Below are 21,382 nucleotides of genomic sequence, written 5' to 3'. Positions count from 1 at the left end.
GGGGGGTCTCGTGTTACCGTGCCCTTTCCTGGCACTCCGACCTTTAGGGGGGGCCTAAAAATAACCTGGGGTAGCAGAGGGTGGGGGGGGGGCCACGGGGGGGGGGGGGGCCATAAATACCCCCTGGGGGCCCCCCCTCGGGGAGCAGAACCGCAGCACCCAGCAGTGAGCACCTATTGGGGGGGGGGGATGGGGTTTGGGGGGGGTTTATGGGCACGGGGGGGGGCAGAGAGGGCTGGGGGGGGTACAAAGAGCTGGGGGGGGGTCCCAATGTTAATGTGCCCCCCCCCCAGAAATGTCCATCCAGAAGATCGTGGCCAGGGAGATCCTGGACTCCCGGGGGAACCCCACGGTGGAGGTGGACCTGCACACGGCCAAGGGTGGGGGCACCGGGGGGGGGCATTTGGGGACATTGGGGGGGGGGTTGGGGACGTGGGGGGGCTTTGGGGACACAAGGGAGTTAGGGACATGGGGGGTGTTGGGGCTTTGGGGGGGGATTTGGGGGCATGGGGGGGAGATTTGGGGACGTGGGGGGGGCGTCTGGGACGTGGGGGGGGGCGTTGGGGACATTGGGGACATGGGGGGGGTCGTCTGGGACATGGGGGGGGGGGCGTTGGGGACACTGGGGACATGGGGGGGCTTTGGGGACACCAGGGGGGTGGGGGCATGGGGGGTGTTGGGGGCACCGGGGGGGGATTTGGGGACGTGGGGGGGGCGTCTGGGACATGGGGGGGGGGTTGGGGACGTTGGGGACATGGGGGGGGGTTTGGGGACGTGGGGGGGGGATTTGGGGGCGTTGGGGACAAGGGGGGGGGCGTGGGGGGTGTTGGGGACATGGGGTGGCTTTGGGGACACCAGGGGGATGGGGGCATGGGGGGTGTTGGGGACTTGGGGGGGGGGTTAGGGACCTGGGGGGGGGATTTGGGGACATGGGGGGGGGGTTTGGGGACGTGGGGGGGGATTTGGGGACGTTGGGGACATGGGGGGGCTTTGGGGACACCAGGGGGGTGGGGGAATAGGGGGTGTTGGGGGCTTTGGGGGGGGGCTTTGGGGACATGGGGGGGGGATTTGGGGGCGTTGGGGACATTGGGGGAGCGTTGGGGACGTGGGGGGGCTTTGGGGACACCAGGGGGTTGAGGGCATGGGGGTGTTGGGGGCTTTGGGGGGGGTGTTGGGGGCACCGGGGGGGGGGATTTGGGACACGGGGGGGATTTGGGGACGTGGGGGGGGGTTTGGGGACGTTGGGGACATGGGGGGGGCGTGGGGGGCGTTGGGGACACGAGGGGGTTAAGGGCATGGGGGTGTTGGGGGGGCTTTGGGGACATGGGGGGGGGATTTGGGGACGTTGGGGACATGGGGGGGGGCATGGGGGGCGTTGGGGACACCAGGGGGTTGAGGGCATGGGGGGCTTTGGGGGGGCTTTGGGGACATGGGGGGGGATTTGGGGACGTGGGGGGGGCTTTGGGGACATGGGGGGGGGATTTGGGGACGTTGGGGACACGGGGGGGGCGTTGGGGACATGGGGGGGCTTTGGGGACACCAGGGGGTTGAGGGCATGGGGGTGTTGGGGACTTGGGGGGGGGGTTAGGGACCTTGGGGGGGGCTTTGGGGACATGGGGGGGGGATTTGGGGACGTTGGGGACATTGGGGGAGCGTTGGGGACATGGGGGGGCTTTGGAGACACCAGGGGGGTGGGGGCATGGGGGTGTTGGGGACTTTGGGGGGGGTGTTGGGGGCATGGGGGGGGGGGATTTGGGGACATGGGGGGGGCATTTGGGACACGGGGGGGGGTTGGGGACGTTGGGGACATTGGGGGAGCGTTGGGGACATGGGGGGGCTTTGGGGACACCAGGGGGGTGGGGGAATAGGGGGGTGTTGGGGGCTTTGGGGGGGGGATTTGGGGACATGGGGGGGGGCATTTGGGACACGGGGGGGGGATTTGGGGACGTGGGGGGGGCGTTGGGGACATGGGGGGGGCATTTGGGACACGGGGGGGGGTTTGGGGACGTGGGGGGGGGATTTGGGGACGTTGGGGACATGGGGGGGCTTTGGGGACACCAGGGGGGTGCGGGAATAAGGGGTGTTGGGGACTTTGGGGGGGGTGTTGGGGGCACGGGGGGGGCTTTGGGTACACGGGGGGGGGATTGGGGGACACGATGGGGGTGGGGGGGGGGATATGGGGACACCACGGGGTGGTGGGGGGGTCACGACCTCATTTTGTGTCCCCCCCCCCGTCCCCCCCCCAGGCCGTTTCCGCGCCGCCGTCCCCAGCGGAGCCTCGACCGGGATCCACGAGGCGCTGGAGCTGCGCGATGGGGACAAGAGCCGCTACCTGGGCAAAGGTGGGACAGGGACTTTTTTTTTTGGGGGGGGGAGAACCCCCAGGACCCCCCCCCCACCCCCCCAGACCCCCCTGAGTCCCGGTGACCCCCCCCCGAAGCCCCCAACCCCCCCTAAACCCTCCCAAATCCAGGCGGGCTCTCCAATCCCAACGACCCCGTAGGATCCAAATTGGGTCCCCAATGACCCCAAAGACCCCCCCCACCAAAAAATGGGTGGGGGGGGTCCCAAAAAAGTGCCCCCCCCCCCAGGTGTGCTGAAGGCCGTGGAGCACATCAACAAGACCATCGGCCCCGCTCTGGTGGAGAAGGTGAGTGCGTGGGGTGGGGGGCAAAAAGGGGGGGGAAAAACCCCAAATTAGGGAGGGGGGGGGGGCAAACCCTAAATTTTGACCCCCCCCTAGAAAATCAGCGTGGTGGAGCAGGAGAAGATCGACAAGCTGATGATCGAAATGGACGGCACCGAGAACAAATGTACGCCCCTGTGCCCCCCCCCCCGCCTTGCACCGTGCCCCCCGCCCCTCAAGGACCCCCCCCACACTCAATCCTCTTCTTCTCGCCCCCCCCCCCGCAGCCAAATTCGGGGCGAATGCCATCCTGGGGGTGTCGTTGGCCGTCTGCAAGGCCGGCGCGGCGGAGAAGGGCGTCCCGCTCTACCAGCACATCGCCGACCTGGCCGGCAACTCCGACCTCATCCTGCCCGTGCCGGTAACGCTGGGGGGGCGCGTTGGGTTTTGGGGGGGTCGCAGTTGGGTTTTGGGGGGTCATTGTTGGGTTTTGGGGGGGCGCCGTTGGGTTTTGGGGGGGCGCCGTTGGGTTTTGGGGGGGCGCAGTTGGGTTTTGGGGGGGCGCAGTTGGGTTTTGAGGAGGTGTCGTTGGGTTTTGGGGGGGCGCAGTTGGGTTTTAGGGGGGCGCCGTTGGGTTTTGAGGGGCATCGTTGGGTTTTGGGGGGGCGCCGTTGGGTTTTGGGGGGGTGCCGTTGGGTTTTGGGGGGTGATAGTTGGGTTTTGGGGGTCATCGTTGGGTTTTCGGGGTCATCGTTGGGTTTTGAGGAGGTGCCATTGGGTTTTGGGGGGGCGCCGTTGGGTTTTGGGGGTTATAGTTGGGTTTTGGAGGGTCATTGTTGGGTTTTGGTTGGGCGCCGTTGGGTTTTTGGGGGGCGCCGTTGGGCTTTGGGGGGTCTCCGTTGGGTTTTGAGGAGGTGTCATTGGGTTTTGGGGGGGTGTCGTTGGGTTTTGGGGGGGCGCCGTTGGGTTTTGGGGGTTATAGTTGGGTTTTGGAGGGTCATTGTTGGGTTTTGGTTGGGCGCCGTTGGGTTTTGGGGGGGCGCCGTTGGGTTTTGGGGGGTCTCCGTTGGGTTTTGGGGGTCATCGTTGGGTTTTGAGGAGGTGTCGTTGGGTTTTGGGGGGGCGCTGTTGGGTTTTGGGGGGTCGCAGTTGGGTTTTGGAGGGTCATTGTTGGGTTTTGGGGGGGCGCCGTTGGGTTTTGGGGGGGCGCCGTTGGGTTTTGGGGGGGCGCCGTTGGGTTTTGGGGGTCATCGTTGGGTTTTGAGGAGGTGCCGTTGGGTTTTGGGGGGGTGCCGTTGGGTTTTGGGGGTCATCGTTGGGTTTTGAGGAGGTGTCGTTGGGTTTTGGGGGTCGCAGTTGGGTTTTGGGGGTCGCAGTTGGGTTTTGGGGGTCGCAGTTGGGTTTTGGGGGGGTGCCGTTGGGTTTTGGGGGGGTGCCGTTGGGTTTTGGGGGGGTGCCGTTGGGTTTTGGGGGTCGCAGTTGGGTTTTGGGGGTCGCAGTTGGGTTTTGGGGGTCGCAGTTGGGTTTTGGGGGGCATCGTTGGGTTTTGGGGATCCTTGTTGGGTGTTTTGAGGGGTCACTGTTGGGTTTTGGGGGGTCGCCGTTGGGTTTTGGGGGGCGTCGTTGGGTTTTGGGGGGTCATCGTTGGGTTTTGATGAGGTGCTGTTGGGGTTGGGGGGTCATCGTTGGGTTTTGGGGGGCGCCGTTGGGTTTTGGGGTTCATCGTTGGGTTTTGGGGTTCATCGTTGAGTTTTGGAGGGTCATCGTTGGGTTTTAAGGGGTCATCGTTGGGTTTTGGGGGTCATCGTTGGGTTTTGGGGGGGCACCGTTGGGTTTTGGGGGGCATCATTGGGTTCTGAGGATCCTGGTTGGGGGTTTTGGGGGGTCATCGTTGGGTTTTGGGGGGCATCATTGGGTGATTGGGTCTTTGGGGCGGGTCATTGGGGCTTGGGGGGGTCCCCGTTGGGTTTTGGGGGGCATCGTTGGGTTTTGGGAGGTCATCGTTGGGTCATTGGGGTCTTGGGGGGTTCATTGGTTCTTGGGAGAGTCATTTCATCTTGGGGGGGTCGTTGGGGTCTTGGAGGGGTCGTTTGGGTCATGAGGGGGGTCATTGGGTCTTGGGGGGGTCAATGGCTCTTGGGAAGGGTCATTGGGTCTTGGGTCATTGAGTCTTTGGGGGGGGTCGTTGGGTTCTTGGGGGGGGTCGTTGGGTCTTTGGAGGGTAATTGGGTCTTGGTTGTTGGTTCTTGGCGGAGTAATTTCATCTTGGGGGGGGTCATTGGGTCTTGGGGGGGGTCATTAATTTTTGGGGGGGTCATTGAGTCTTTGGGGGGGGTCGTTGGGGTCTTGGAGGGGTCGTTGGGTTCTTGGGGGGGTCATTTCATCTTGGGGGGGGTCGTTGGGGTCTTGGGGGGGTCATTGGGTCTTGGTTGTTGGTTCTTGGGGGGGCTCGTTGGGTCTTGGGGGGGTCATTTGGGTCTCGGGGGGTGTCATTAATTTTTGGGGGGGTCATTAAGTCTTGGGGGGGGGTCATTAATTTTTGGGCGTGGTCACTAAGTCTTGCGGGGGGGGCGCCCCCAACACCTTGCCGGCCTTCGGCCGCGTCTCCGCCGCGCCTCTCTCCGGCGCTCCTTACCCCTCAGAGTTGGGCGTGTGTGGGTGGCGGGGGGGGTCCGAAACCCGTTCCCACGCCCCCCCCCCGACCCCATTAACCCCCCCCCAGGCCTTCAACGTGATCAACGGGGGGTCGCACGCCGGGAACAAGCTGGCCATGCAGGAGTTCATGGTGCTGCCGGTGGGCGCCGCGTCCTTCCGCGAGGCCATGCGCATCGGCGCCGAGGTCTACCACAGCCTCAAGGGCGTCATCAAGGCCAAGTACGGCAAGGACGCCACCAACGTGGGCGACGAGGGCGGCTTCGCCCCCAATATTTTGGAGAATAACGAAGGTGGGGGGGGGTTTCGGGGGCGGGGGGGGGGCGGGGGGGCGCGCTACTTTTAGCGCCGCGGTTTTGGGTTTCGCCGCGCCGCGGTGGAACGAGCGCCGGTGGCCGTAACACGAGAAAGGCTACGGGGGAGGGGGGGGGGGGGTGGAAAGGGCACCAGCAACGCGTGGCCCCCCCCCCCCACAAAGGTCCCGGGGAAGTTGGGGGGGGGGGGGCGAAGGTTCGGATGATTTTGGGGGTGGTCCCGTTAATTTTTTGGGGGTGGTCCCGATGGACGCACCCTTGGCACTCATCAACCCCCGTGGTGGAGGAGGACGAAGGAAGGGGGCGTCCAAATGTCCCTCTAATTTTGGGGGGTGATTAATCTAATTTTGGGGGGTGATCCCATTAATTTTGGGGGGTGGTCCCATTAATTTTGAGGGGTGGTCCCAATGGACGCGCCCTTGGCACTCAAGGCCTAGACTCATGGTCTAGGAGGAGGAAGAAAGAAGGGGGCGTCCAAATGTCCCTCTAATTTTTGGGGGTGGTCTCGTTAATTTTGGGGGGTGGTCCCTCTAATTTTGGGGGTGGTCCCGTTAATTTTTTGGGGGGTGGTCCCAATGGACGCGCCCTTGGCACTCATCAACCCCCGTGGTGGAGGAGGAGGAAGGAAGGGGGCGTCCAAATGTCCCTCTAATTTTGGGGGGTGGTCCCTCTAATTTTGGGGGGTGGTCCCTCTAATTTTAGGGGATAATTCTGCCAATTTTGGGGGGTGGTCCCGTTAATTTTTTGGGGGGTGTTCCCGTTAATTTTTTGGGGGTGGTCCCAATGGACGCACCCTTGGCACTCATCAACCCCCGTGGTGGAGGAGGAGGAAGGAAGGGGGCGTCCAAATGTCCCTCTAATTTTGGGGGGGTGGTCCCGTTAATTTTGGGGGGTGAACCCGTTAATTTTGGGGGGTGGTCCCATTAATTTTGGGGGGTGGTCCCAATGGACGTGCCCTTGGCACTCAAGGCCTAGACTCATGGTCTAGGAGAAGGAAGAAAGAAGGGGGCGTCCAAATGTCCCTCTAATTTTGGGGGGTGGTCCCGTTAATTTTGGGGGGCGGTCCCTCTAATTTTGGGGGGTGATCCCGTTAATTTTGGGGGGTGGTCCCATTAATTTTGGGGGGTGGTCCCAATGGACGCGCCCTTGGCACTCAAGGCCTAGACTCATGGTCTAGGAGGAGGAAGAAAGAAGGGGGCGTCCAAATGTGCCTCTAATTTTGGGGGGTGGTCCCGTTAATTTTGGGGGGTGGTCCCTCTAATTTTGGGGGGTGGTCCCATTAATTTTGGGGGATATTCCTGCTAATTTTAGGGGATGCTCCTGCTAATTTTGGGGGATATTCCCGCTAATTTGGGGGGATCATTCTGCTAATTTTGGGGGGTGGTCCCATTAATTTTAGGGGATATTCCCGCTAATTTTTGGGAATGGTCTCCCTAATTTTTGGGGGTCGTCCCTCTACTTTTGGGGGTTGGTCCCACTAATTTTGGGGGGATGCTCCTGCTAATTTTGGGGGGTGGTCCCATTAATTTTAGGGGATACTCCCTCTACTTTCGAGGGGTGCTCCCTCTATTTTGGGGGATAACCCCACTCTTTTTTTGGGGTGCTCCCACTAATTTTAGGGGATATTCCTGCTAGTTTTAGGGGATAATCCCACTAATTTTGGAGGGTGATCCTAATAATTTTAGGGGATATTCCCACTAATTTTGGGGGGTGATCCTGCTAATTTTGGGGGTTGGTCGCATTAATTTTAGGGGATACTCCCTCTACTTTTGGGGGTCGATCCCATTAATTTTAGGGGACATTCCCTCTACTTTTGGGGGTCGATCCCGTTAATTTTAGGGCACATTCCCTCTAATTTTGGGGAACGCTCCCTCTACTTTTGGGCGCTGATCCCACCGGACTCGACGACTCCGGGGGGGGGTCCTAACACCCCTTATCTCCCCCCCCCCCAGCTCTGGAGCTGCTGAAGGCGGCTATCGCGCAGGCCGGCTATCCCGACAAGGTCGTCATCGGGATGGACGTGGCGGCCTCCGAGTTCTGTCGCGACGGGCGCTACGACCTCGACTTCAAGTCCCCCCCCGACCCCAAACGCCTGATCTCGGGGGAGCAGCTGGGGCAGCTCTACCAGAGCTTCATCAAGAACTACCCCGGTACGGGGGGGGGTCGGGGGGGTTTGGGGGGGTTTGGGGGGTCGGGGGGATTCTCTAGGGGCTCGTATAGGGTTGGGCGTAAGGCTGGTTTTGCTGGGAGGCACTGGGAAGGGGGTTTTTTTGGGGGGTGGGGGGTTGCTGGGGGGTTTTATAGGGATAGGGGGTGGTGGAGGGGGGGATGGAGGTGGGTTTGGGGGGTTCTGGGTGAAATGGGAGGCACTGGGGTGAACTGGGAGGCACTGGGAGGTCTCTAGGCAGCCACTGGGGAGAACTGGGAGGCACTGGGGGGTCTCTAGGCAGCCACTGGGGAGAACTGGGAGGCACTGGGGGGTCTCTAGGCAGCCACTGGGGAGAACTGGGAGGCACTGGGGAGAACTGGGAGGCACTGGGAGGTCTCTAGGCAGGCACTGGGCAGAACTGGGAGGCACTGGTGTGGCTTCAGGGGCTCTACCAGAGCTTCATCAAGAACTACCCCGGTACGGGGGGGTCGGGGGGGTTTTGGGGGGTTTGGGGGGTCGGGGGGATTCTCTAGGGGCTCGTATAGGGTTGGGCGTTAGGATGGTTTTGCTGGGAGGCACTGGGAAGGGGGGGTTTTTTGGGGTAGGGGGGGTTTACAGGGATGGGGGGTGGTGGAGGGGGGGATGGAGGTGGGTTTGGGGGGGGGTTGGGGGGTTCTGGGTGAAATGGGAGGCACTGGGGTGAACTGGGAGGCACAGCAGGGTCTGTAGACGGGCACTGGGGAGAGCTGGGAGGCACTGGGGGTCTCTAGGCAGGCACTGGGGAGAACTGGGAGGCACTGGTGTGGCTTCAGGGGCGCAGGGCTGTACTGGGGGGGGGTCATCACCAGCACCCATAGCACCCATAGCACCCCCAGAGTACCTGCAGCACCCACATAGCACCCACACAGCACCCAGAGCACCCCCAGAGCACCTGCAGCACCCACATAGCACCCACACCACCTGTAGCACCCACATAGCACCCAGAGCACCCACATAGCACCCAGAGCACCCAGAGCACTCCCAGCACCCAGATAGCACCCATAGCACCCATAACACCCATAACACCCATATAGCACCCCGAGAGCACCCCCAGCACCCCCATAACACCCCCAGCACCTGTACCACCCGCAGCACCCCCAGCACCAACATAGCACCCAGAGCACCCGGAGCACCCATAGCACCCCCCAGAGCACCCATGGGTGTCCCCGCAGTGGTGTCCATCGAGGACCCCTTCGACCAGGACGACTGGGAGGGCTGGCAGCGCTTCCTGGCGCAGGTGGACATCCAGGTGGTGGGGGACGACCTGACCGTCACCAACCCCCGCAGCACCCACACAGCACCCAGAGCACCCACACAGCACCCAGAGCACCCATAACACCCACATAGCACCCACCTAGCACCCAGAGCACCCACAGAGCACCCAGAGCATCCCCAGCACCTACATAGCACCTGCAGCACCCAGAGCACCCCCATAGCACCCAGAGCACCCAGAGCACTCCCAGCACCCAGATAGCACCCAGAGCACCCATATAGCACCCACAGCACCCATAGCACCCATATAGCACCCATAGCACCCATAGCACCCATATAGCACCCACAACACCCCCATAACACCCCCAGCACCTGTACCACCCCCAGCACCAACATAGCACCTAGAGCACCCAGAGCACCCAGAGCACCCGGGGCGCCCATAGCACCCCCCAGAGCACCCATGGGTGTCCCCGCAGTGGTGTCCATCGAGGACCCCTTCGACCAGGACGACTGGGAGGGCTGGCAGCGCTTCCTGGCGCAGGTGGACATCCAGGTGGTGGGGGACGACCTGACCGTCACCAACCCCCGCAGCACCCACACAGCACCCAGAGCACCCACACAGCACCCAGAGCACCCATAACACCCACATAGCACCCACCTAGCACCCAGAGCACCCACAGAGCACCCAGAGCATCCCCAGCACCTACATAGCACCTGCAGCACCCAGAGCACCCCCATAGCACCCAGAGCACCCAGAGCACTCCCAGCACCCAGATAGCACCCAGAGCACCCATATAGCACCCACAGCACCCATAGCACCCATATAGCACCCATAGCACCCATAGCACCCATATAGCACCCACAACACCCCCATAACACCCCCAGCACCTGTACCACCCCCAGCACCAACATAGCACCTAGAGCACCCAGAGCACCCAGAGCACCCGGGGCGCCCATAGCACCCCCCAGAGCACCCATGGGTGTCCCCGCAGTGGTGTCCATCGAGGACCCCTTCGACCAGGACGACTGGGAGGGCTGGCAGCGCTTCCTGGCGCAGGTGGACATCCAGGTGGTGGGGGACGACCTGACCGTCACCAACCCCCGCAGCACCCACACAGCACCCAGAGCACCCCCAGAGCACCCATAGCACCCACATAGCACCCAGAGCACCCCCAGCACCCACACAGCACCCTCAGCACCCCCAGAGCACCCATAGCACTCCCAGAGCATCCGTAGCATCCCCAGCACCCAGAGCACCCACAGAGCACCCAGAGCATCCCCAGCACCTACATAGCACCTGCAGCACCCAGAGCACCCACCTAGCACCCAGAGCACCCACATAGCACCCAGAGCATCCCCAGCACCTACATAGCACCTGCAGCACCCAGAGCACCCACATAGCACTCCCAGCACCCAGAGCACTCCCAGCACCCAGATAGCACCCAGAGCACCCACATAGCACCCAGAGCACCCCCAGCACCCACACAGCACCCTCAGCACCCCCAGAGCACCCATAGCACCCACAGAGCATCCGTAGCATCCCCAGCACCCAGAGCACCCACAGAGCACCCAGAGCATCCCCAGCACCTACATAGCACCTGCAGCACCCAGAGCACTCCCAGCACCCAGATAGCACCCAGAGCACCCATAGCACCCATATAGCACCCACAGCACCCATAACACCCACATAGCACCCCCAGAGCACCCACAACACCCCCATAACATCCCCAGCACCTGTACCACCCGCAGCACCCCCAGCACCAACATAGCACCCAGAGCACCCGGAGCACCCATAGCACCCCCCCGAGCACCCATGGGTGTCCCCGCAGTGGTGTCCATCGAGGACCCCTTCGACCAGGACGACTGGGAGGGCTGGCAGCGCTTCCTGGCGCAGGTGGACATCCAGGTGGTGGGGGACGACCTGACCGTCACCAACCCCCGCAGCACCCACACAGCACCCAGAGCACCCCCAGAGCACCCAGAGCACCCACCTAGCACCCAGAGCACCCATAGCACCCACAGAGCACCCTCAGCACCCCCAGAGCACCCAGAGCACCCACATAACACCCAGAGCATCCCCAGCACCTACATAGCACCTGCAGCACCCAGCGCACCCACATAGCACCCAGAGCACCCAGAGCACTCCCAGCACCCAGATAGCACCCATAGCACCCATATAGCACCCATAGCACCCATAACACCCACATAGCACCCCCAGAGCACCCACAACACCCCCAGAGCACCCCCAGCACCCACATAATGCTCCCAGCACCTGTACCACCTTCAGCACGCCCAGCACCAACATAGCACCCAGAGCACCCGGGGCACCCATAGCACCCCCCTGAGCACCCATGGGTGTCCCCGCAGTGGTGTCCATCGAGGACCCCTTCGACCAGGACGACTGGGAGGGCTGGCAGCGCTTCCTGGCGCAGGTGGACATCCAGGTGGTGGGGGACGACCTGACCGTCACCAACCCCCGCAGCACCCACACAGCACCCAGAGCACCCCCAGAGCACCCAGAGCACCCACCTAGCACCCAGAGCACCCATAACACCCACATAGCACCCAGAGCACCCACCTAGCACCCAGAGCACCCACATAGCACCCAGAGCATCCCCAGCACCTACATAGCACCTGCAGCACCCGGAGCACCCCCATAGCACCCAGAGCACCCAGAGCACTCCCAGCACCCAGATAGCACCCAGAGCACCCATATAGCACCCATAGCACCCATAACACCCACATAGCACCCCCAGAGCACCCCCAGCACCCCCATAACACCCCCAGCACCTGTACCACCCCCAGCACCAACATAGCACCCAGAGCACCCACACCACCCGGGGCGCCCATAGCACCCCCCCGAGCACCCATGGGTGTCCCCGCAGTGGTGTCCATCGAGGACCCCTTCGACCAGGACGACTGGGAGGGCTGGCAGCGCTTCCTGGCGCAGGTGGACATCCAGGTGGTGGGGGACGACCTGACCGTCACCAACCCCCGCAGCACCCACACAGCACCCAGAGCACCCCCAGAGCACCCAGAGCACCCAGAGCACCCACCTAGCACCCATAGCACCCACATAGCACCCAGAGCACCCACATAGCACCCAGAGCATCCCCTGCACCTACATAGCACCTGCAGCACCCAGAGCACCCACATAGCACCCAGAGCACCCAGAGCACTCCCAGCACCCATATAGCACCCATAGCACCCATAACACCCACATAGCACCCCCAGAGCACCCACAACACCCCCATAACACCCCCAGCACCTGTACCACCCGCAGCACCCCCAGCACCAACATAGCACCCAGAGCACCCGGGGCACCCATAGCACCCCCCCGAGCACCCATGGGTGTCCCCGCAGTGGTGTCCATCGAGGACCCCTTCGACCAGGACGACTGGGAGGGCTGGCAGCGCTTCCTGGCGCAGGTGGACATCCAGGTGGTGGGGGACGACCTGACCGTCACCAACCCCCGCAGCACCCACACAGCACCCAGAGCACCCCCAGAGCACCCCCAGAGCACCCAGAGCACCCAGAGCACCCACCTAGCACCCATAGCACCCACCTAGCACCCAGAGCACCCACATAGCACCCAGAGCATCCCCTGCACCTACATAGCACCTGCAGCACCCAGAGCACCCAGAGCACTCCCAGCACCCAGATAGCACCCATAGCACCCATATAGCACCCATAGCACCCACAGCACCCATAGCACCCATAACACCCATATAGCACCCCCAGCACCCCCAGAGCACCTGCAACACCTGCAGCTCTCCCAGCACCTTCAGCACGCCCAGCACCAACATAGAACCCAGAGCACCCACACCACCCGGGGCGCCCATAGCACCCCCCAGAGCACCCATGGGTGTCCCCGCAGTGGTGTCCATCGAGGACCCCTTCGACCAGGACGACTGGGAGGGCTGGCAGCGCTTCCTGGCGCAGGTGGACATCCAGGTGGTGGGGGACGACCTGACCGTCACCAACCCCCGCAGCACCCACACAGCACCCAGAGCACCCCCAGAGCACCCAGAGCACCCAGAGCACCCACCTAGCACCCATAGCACCCACATAGCACCCAGAGCACCCACATAGCACCCAGAGCATCCCCTGCACCTACATAGCACCTGCAGCACCCAGAGCACCCACATAGCACCCAGAGCACCCAGAGCACTCCCAGCACCCATATAGCACCCATAGCACCCATAACACCCACATAGCACCCCCAGAGCACCCACAACACCCCCATAACACCCCCAGCACCTGTACCACCCGCAGCACCCCCAGCACCAACATAGCACCCAGAGCACCCGGGGCACCCATAGCACCCCCCCGAGCACCCATGGGTGTCCCCGCAGTGGTGTCCATCGAGGACCCCTTCGACCAGGACGACTGGGAGGGCTGGCAGCGCTTCCTGGCGCAGGTGGACATCCAGGTGGTGGGGGACGACCTGACCGTCACCAACCCCCGCAGCACCCACACAGCACCCAGAGCACCCCCAGAGCACCCAGAGCACCCACCTAGCACCCAGAGCACCCATAACACCCACATAGCACCCAGAGCACCCACCTAGCACCCAGAGCACCCACATAGCACCCAGAGCATCCCCAGCACCTACATAGCACCTGCAGCACCCAGAGCACCCACATAGCACCCAGAGCATCCCCAGCACCTACATAGCACCTGCAGCACCCGGAGCACCCCCATAGCACCCAGAGCACCCAGAGCACTCCCAGCACCCAGATAGCACCCAGAGCACCCATATAGCACCCATAGCACCCATAACACCCACATAGCACCCCCAGAGCACCCCCAGCACCCCCATAACACCCCCAGCACCTGTACCACCCCCAGCACCAACATAGCACCCAGAGCACCCACACCACCCGGGGCGCCCATAGCACCCCCCCGAGCACCCATGGGTGTCCCCGCAGTGGTGTCCATCGAGGACCCCTTCGACCAGGACGACTGGGAGGGCTGGCAGCGCTTCCTGGCGCAGGTGGACATCCAGGTGGTGGGGGACGACCTGACCGTCACCAACCCCCGCAGCACCCACACAGCACCCAGAGCACCCCCAGAGCACCCAGAGCACCCAGAGCACCCACCTAGCACCCATAGCACCCACATAGCACCCAGAGCACCCACATAGCACCCAGAGCATCCCCTGCACCTACATAGCACCTGCAGCACCCAGAGCACCCACATAGCACCCAGAGCACCCAGAGCACTCCCAGCACCCATATAGCACCCATAGCACCCATAACACCCACATAGCACCCCCAGAGCACCCACAACACCCCCATAACACCCCCAGCACCTGTACCACCCGCAGCACCCCCAGCACCAACATAGCACCCAGAGCACCCGGGGCACCCATAGCACCCCCCCGAGCACCCATGGGTGTCCCCGCAGTGGTGTCCATCGAGGACCCCTTCGACCAGGACGACTGGGAGGGCTGGCAGCGCTTCCTGGCGCAGGTGGACATCCAGGTGGTGGGGGACGACCTGACCGTCACCAACCCCCGCAGCACCCACACAGCACCCAGAGCACCCCCAGAGCACCCCCAGAGCACCCAGAGCACCCAGAGCACCCACCTAGCACCCATAGCACCCACCTAGCACCCAGAGCACCCACATAGCACCCAGAGCATCCCCTGCACCTACATAGCACCTGCAGCACCCAGAGCACCCAGAGCACTCCCAGCACCCAGATAGCACCCATAGCACCCATATAGCACCCATAGCACCCACAGCACCCATAGCACCCATAACACCCATATAGCACCCCCAGCACCCCCAGAGCACCTGCAACACCTGCAGCTCTCCCAGCACCTTCAGCACGCCCAGCACCAACATAGAACCCAGAGCACCCACACCACCCGGGGCGCCCATAGCACCCCCCAGAGCACCCATGGGTGTCCCCGCAGTGGTGTCCATCGAGGACCCCTTCGACCAGGACGACTGGGAGGGCTGGCAGCGCTTCCTGGCGCAGGTGGACATCCAGGTGGTGGGGGACGACCTGACCGTCACCAACCCCCGCAGCACCCACACAGCACCCAGAGCACCCCCAGAGCACCCAGAGCACCCACCTAGCACCCAGAGCACCCATAACACCCACATAGCACCCAGAGCACCCACCTAGCACCCAGAGCACCCACATAGCACCCAGAGCATCCCCAGCACCTACATAGCACCTGCAGCACCCGGAGCACCCACATAGCACCCAGAGCACCCAGAGCACTCCCAGCACCCAGATAACACCCAGAGCACCCATATAGCACCCACAGCACCCATAGCACCCATAACACCCATATAGCACCCCGAGAGCACCCACAACACCCCCAGAGCACCCCCAGCACCCCCATAACACCCCCAGCACCTGTACCACCCGCAGCATGCCCAGCACCAACATAGCACCCAGACCACCCGGGGCACCCAGAGCACCCAGACCACCCGGGGCACCCCCCCGAGCACCCATGGGTGTCCCCGCAGTGGTGTCCATCGAGGACCCCTTCGACCAGGACGACTGGGAGGGCTGGCAGCGCTTCCTGGCGCAGGTGGACATCCAGGTGGTGGGGGACGACCTGACCGTCACCAACCCCCGCAGCACCCACACAGCACCCAGAGCACCCACACAGCACCCAGAGCACCCACCTAGCACCCAGAGCACCCATAACACCCACATAGCACCCAGAGCACCCACCTAGCACCCAGAGCACCCACATAGCACCCAGAGCATCCCCAGCACCTACATAGCACCTGCAGCACCCGGAGCACCCCCATAGCACCCAGAGCACCCAGAGCACTCCCAGCACCCAGATAGCACCCAGAGCACCCATATAGCACCCATAGCACCCATAACACCCACATAGCACCCCCAGAGCACCCCCAGCACCCCCATAACACCCCCAGCACCTGTACCACCCCCAGCACCAACATAGCACCCAGGGCACCCAGAGCACCCGGGGCACCCATAGCACCCCCCCGAGCACCCATGGGTGTCCCCGCAGTGGTGTCCATCGAGGACCCCTTCGACCAGGACGACTGGGAGGGCTGGCAGCGCTTCCTGGCGCAGGTGGACATCCAGGTGGTGGGGGACGACCTGACCGTCACCAACCCCCGGCGCATCCAGCGCGCCGCCGAGCTGCGCGCCTGCAACTGCCTCCTGCTCAAGGTCAACCAGATCGGCTCCGTCACCGAGTCCGTGCAGGCGTGAGTCCCCTCGTTTTTAATTAATTTTAATTAATTTTAATTAATTTTAATTAATTATGGCCCCCCCCCGGCCCTAAAATATAACCCCCAATAGGTGTAAGCTCGCCCAGAGTCACGGCTGGGGGGTGATGGTGAGCCACCGCTCCGGGGAGACCGAGGACACCTTCATCGCCGACCTCGTGGTGGGGCTTTGCACCGGCCAGGTGGGGTGTCCCCCCCCCCAAATGTCCCCAAAATGTCCCCAAATGTCCCCAAGTTTTGGTTTTGTCCCCAAAGTTCTTATGTTTTGTTTTTTTTTTTGTTTTTTCTCGCCCCCCCAAGATCAAGACGGGCGCCCCGTGCCGCTCCGAGCGCTTGGCCAAGTACAACCAGCTGATGAGGTGAGGGGGGGTCCCCAAATGTCCCCAAGGGGGGGGTCCCCAATGTCCCCAGGGGGTCCCCAAATGTCCCCAATGGTCCCCAGGGGTCTCCAGCCATCCCCATCTGCCCCCAGGGGGTCCCCAAATGCCCCCGAGGGGTTCCCAAATGTCCCCAACTGTCCCCAGGGGGTCCCCGAAGGTCCCCAAATGTCCCCAGGGGGTTCCCCAAATGTCCCCAATGGTCCCCGGGGGTCCCCAACCATCCCTGAATGTCCCCAGGGGTCCCCAAATGTCTCCGGGGGGGGTCCCCAAATGTCCCCGAGGGGTCCCCCAATGTCCCCAGGGGGTCTCCGAATGTTCTCAGGGGGTCCCCAAATGTCCCCAATGGTCCCAAGGGGTCCCCAAATGTCCCCAGAGGTCCCCAGGGGTCCCCAATGGTCCCCAGTCATCCCCAAATGTCCCCAGGGGGTCCCCAATGGTCCCAAATGTCCCTAATGGTCCTCAGGGGTCCCCAGGGGGTCCCCAACCATCCCCAAATGTCCCCAAGGGGTCCCCAAATGTCCCCAATGGTCCCCAGGGGTCCCCAACCATCCCCAAATATCCCCAGGGGGTCCCCAAATGTCCCTGAGGGGTTCCCAAATGTCCCCAACTGTCCCCAGGGGGTCCCCGAAGGTCCCCAAATTTCCCCAGGGGGTCCCCAAATATCCCCAGGGGGGTCCCCAAATGTCCCCAATGGTCCCCGGGGGTCCCCAACCATCCCTGAATGTCCCCAGGGGTCCCCAAATGTCTCCGGGGGGGGGTCCCCAAATGTCCCCGAGGGGTCCTCCAATGTCCCCAGGGGGTCTCCGAATGTTCTCAGGGGGTCCCCAAATGTCCCCAATGGTCCCAAGGGGTCCCCGGGGGGTCCCCAAATGTCCCCAGAGGTCCCCAATGGTCCCCAGTCATCCCCAAATGTCCCCAGGGGGTCCCCAATGGTCCCAAATGTCCCTAATGGTCCTCAGGGGTCCCCAGGGGGTCCCCAACCATCCCCAAATGTCCCCAAGGGGTCCCCAAATGTCCCCAATGGTCCCCAGGGGTCCCCAACCATCCCCAAATATCCCCAGGGGGTCCCCAAATGTCCCTGAGGGGTCCCCAAATGTTCCCACGGGGTCCCCAAATGTCCCCAATGGTCCCCAGATGTCTCCAAATGTCCCCAAGGGGGCCCCCAAATGTCCCCAGGGGTCCCCAAATGTCCCCCCCCCATTGTCCCCATGCCCCAAAGTGTCCCCAATCCCCCCCCCACCCACCCTGTGTGCCCCCCCCCTTGAAAAACACCCCCTCCTCTCCGCCCCCCCCCCAAATCCCTGGGTGTCCCCACGGCCACGGGGTGTCCCCACAGACTCGGGGGTGTCCCCACGGGTGTCCCCCCCCCCCCAAAAAAAAAACCTGACCCCCTTGTGTCCCCCCCCCAGGATCGAGGAGGCTCTCGGGGACAAAGCCAAGTTCGCCGGGCGCAAATTCCGGAACCCCAAAGCCAAATAAGACGGGGGGGGGCACACCAAAACACCACGACCCCCCCCCCCACGAGGCCACCGTGACCCCCCCGGGGATCACCGTGACCCCCCCCTCCTCAATAAAGGCTCCAAAGCCCCCCCCCCCGTTTTGTCCCAGCCTCTTTATGGGCTCGCACACACCGACACCATTGGGAAGGGAGCAGCTTTATGGACCCCTTTTGCGCCCCCCCCCGTTGTTAAATACCCCCCCCGGGGGCTCGCCCCCCCCCCCAAAAAAGCCTACGCCGAGGCCCCCCCGGCCCCCCCCTCGTCCTCCGCCTGCCGCAGCCGCTTCTTGGCCCGGATCTCGTTCATGGCCTCCTCGATGGAGCGCGTGTCCCGCTTGTTGGCCACGGGCACTGGGGGGGGGGGGAACAAAAAATGGGGGGGGGGAGGACAGGGGGTGAGCGGGGGCCCCCCCCCAGCAAGGGAGACCCCGATGGGGGCCCCCCCGCGCTGAAGGGAGCCCCCCCAAAGCAAGGGAGACCTCCCCAAAGGAAGGGAGACGTCCCAAAAATAAGGGGACCCCCCCAATCAGGGGACCCCGGTGCCCCCCCCCAAGGGAACTGCCCCCCCCCCCCAAGGGAATTACCCCACAAAGTGCCCCCCCCAACGGAATTACCCCCCCAGTGCCCCCCCCAAGGGAATTGCCCCCCCCTTGAACCCCCCCTAGGGGCATTGACCCCCCCCCCGTGCCCCCCCCCCAAAAGGAACTACCCCCCCTTGTGTCCCCCCAGGGGCAGTGCCCCCCCCCCCCCAAAGGAATTACCCCCCCTGTGCCCCCCCCCAAGGGCACATCCCCCCCAATGCCCTCCTATAACCCCCTTAGCACCCCCCACCCCCAATACCCCCCCTCCATCCCCCCCCCGACCCCTCCCCCCCCATACCCCCTCCCTGTGCCCCCCCCAGCCCCCCCACCCCCCCACCCCCCCCATGCCCCCCCCAAGTGAACTACCCCCCCTTGTACCCCCCCAATGCCCCCCTTAGCACCCCCCCACCCCCAATACCCCCCCTCCACCACCCTCCCCAGACCCCTCCCCCCCCCATACGCCCCCCCCATTGGTGCCCCCCCCATTGGTGCCCCCCCCCTTGTTGCCCCCCCCCGGTGCCCCATTGCCCCCCCCATGCCCTCCTATAACCCCCTTAGCACCCCCCACCCCCAATACCCCCCCTCCACCACCCCCCCCAGACCCCTCCCCCCCCATAACCCCCCCCCAGGCCCCCCCCCCCCTTGGGGCCCCCCCCAGTGCCCCATTGCCCCCCCCCATGCCCTCCTATAACCCCCTTAGCACCCCCCCACCCCCAATACCCCCCCTCCACCACCCCCCCCAGATCCCCCCCCCCCTTGGTGCCCCCCCCCCCTTGGTGCCCCCCCCCCCCTTGGTGCCCCCCCCCCCGGTGCCCCCCCCTCACCGCAGCCGTAGGCCTTGTTGGCCTGCATGGTGCGGGCGGCGGCCTTGGCGGCCTGGCAGCCAATCAGGTGCCGGTATTTGTCCTTGTAGTCGCTGGGGGGGCCGGGGGCGGGGCCCGGATCCAGCTCCGCCTCCTCCTGCTGCGCCGCCAGCTCCTGGGGGGGGGGGGGGGGAAGGGGCGGGGCTTCGGTGGGCAACGCCCCCCACCCACAAGCCACGCCCCCTTTGCTTCAAGCCCTCTTTAGCTTCAAGCCGTGCCCCTTGTGTATCAAGCCCCGCCCCTTTTGCCTTAAGCCCCTCCCATTTTGCCTTAAGCCACTCCCCCATTGCCTTAAGCCCCTCCCCCTTTTGCCTTAAGCCCCTCCCCTTTTGCCTTAAGCCCCCCCTTTTGCCTTAAGCCCCTCCCCCTTTTGCCTTAAGCCCCTCCCCCTTTCACTTCAAACCCCTCCCCTTCCACCTCAAGCTCCACCCCTTTCACTTTAAGCCCCCTTTGCCTTAAGCCCCGCCCCCCTTTGTCTTAAGCCCCGCCCCCTTTGCCTTAAGCCCCGCCCTTTCACTTTAACCCCCCTTTGACTTTAAGCCCCTCCCCTTTTGCTTCAAGCCCCGCCCCTTTCACTCCAAGCTCCTCTTTTTAAGCCCCGCCCCCTTTTCTTTAAACCCCACCCTTTTTGCATTAGGCACCTCCCCATTTTGTTTAAGCCCCACCCCCTTTGCCTTAATCCCCACCCCTTTTGCCTCAAGCCCCTCCCCTTTCACTTAAAGCCCTCCCCCTTTTGCTTCAAGCCCCTCCCCCTTTTGCCTTAAGTCCCTCCTCTTTCACCTTAAGCCCCTCCCCTTCTCTTTAACCCCCGCCCCTTTCACTTCAAGCCCCTCCCCTTTCCCCAATCACCTCCTACTTTCCTGAAGCCCCTCCCCTTTCCTGAAGCCCCTCCCCTTTCCTGAAGCCCCTCCCCTTTCCCCAAGCCCCTCCCCTTTCTCCAAGCCCCTCCCTCACCCAAGCTCCTCCCCCTCCCCAAAACCCCTACCCCTCCCACCAAACCCCACCCCCTCCACTAATCCCCACCCCCTCCATCAAGCCACACCCCCTCCCACTAAACCCCGCCCCCTCCCCCAAGCCCCGCCCCCTCCCTTAAGCCCCGCCCACCTTCAGCCGCCGCCTCTCCTCCGCCCGGGCCGGGTCCCACTCCTCTCCGCGCCGATAGGCCTCCAGCTCCTCGTCCGAGGGGGCAAATTCCTGGGGGTTTTTTGGGGTGGGGGGCACAGCTCAGACCCCCCCCCAACCCTAAAAGCCCCCCCCCGGCCCTAAAAAACCCCCCCCCGACCTTTTTAAAGACCATGACGTAGCGGCTGTCCTCGTCGTCCCCGAAGGAGAAGGAGGTCAGCCCGGCCACCTCGGCCACGTCGTGCCTGGGGTTTTTAAAGTGGGGGGGGGGTTAAAATGAGACCCCCCCCCTTTAAATAAAGCCCCCCCCCCCAAAAAAAAAGAAGCTCACAGGATGCTGCGCTCGATCTTGGTCATGGGCTGGAAGCGGCGCCGCGGCTCCCCGCTGGCCTGGATGAAGGCTGAGACCTCCTGCTCCATCTGGGGGGGGGGATTTTTAATGAGGGGGGGGGATTTTTAATTAGAGGGGGGGATTTTTAATTAGAGGGGGGGATTTTTAATTGGGGGAGGGCACAATGGGGGTCCCCACGGGGAGCGGGGGGGCACGGGGGTTATTATATTGGGGGGGAAGGGGGAAAAGGGGGGGAAAAATGGGGGGTGGGGGGGGCAAGGGGGGGTCCCCATGGTGAGGGGGGGGTTGGGGGGGTCATCATATTGGGGGGGGCACGGGGGAGAATGGGGGGGGTAAAAGGGGTGGGGGTGGGGGGGAAAACAGGG

General features: G+C 63.8%; 2 protein-coding genes across 2 annotated transcripts; one reads left to right on the top strand and one right to left on the bottom strand.

The window, feature by feature from the left end:
• Positions 1-258: 258 nt before the first annotated feature.
• On the top strand, positions 259-18,166 carry ENO3 (enolase 3). Its single transcript, XM_084540583.1, has 11 exons — positions 259-380; positions 2,247-2,342; positions 2,592-2,650; positions 2,744-2,813; positions 2,914-3,047; positions 5,349-5,571; positions 7,545-7,742; positions 15,999-16,200; positions 16,295-16,403; positions 16,522-16,580; positions 18,011-18,166. The coding sequence occupies exons 1-11, from the start codon at positions 296-298 to the stop codon at positions 18,078-18,080; spliced, it is 1,305 nt and encodes a 434-aa protein (XP_084396709.1). The 5' UTR covers positions 259-295; the 3' UTR covers positions 18,081-18,166.
• Positions 18,167-18,240: 74 nt separating this feature from the next.
• SPAG7 (sperm associated antigen 7) lies at positions 18,241-21,085 on the bottom strand (the record flags this gene model as incomplete). The annotated part of the gene is made up of 5 exons (XM_084540582.1): positions 18,241-18,450; positions 19,505-19,658; positions 20,648-20,737; positions 20,826-20,910; positions 20,997-21,085. Coding segments are annotated over 5 exons (537 nt in total), but the record flags the coding sequence as incomplete, so codon positions are not given.
• Positions 21,086-21,382: the final 297 nt, after the last annotated feature.

Source organism: Aythya ferina (genome assembly GCF_964211825.1).
Source record: "Aythya ferina genome assembly, contig: HAP1_SCAFFOLD_1233, whole genome shotgun sequence".
Taxonomy (NCBI): domain Eukaryota; kingdom Metazoa; phylum Chordata; class Aves; order Anseriformes; family Anatidae; genus Aythya; species Aythya ferina.
The sequence above is the reverse complement of the archived record's forward strand: the minus strand, read 5'-3'. Positions and strand labels throughout refer to the sequence as shown.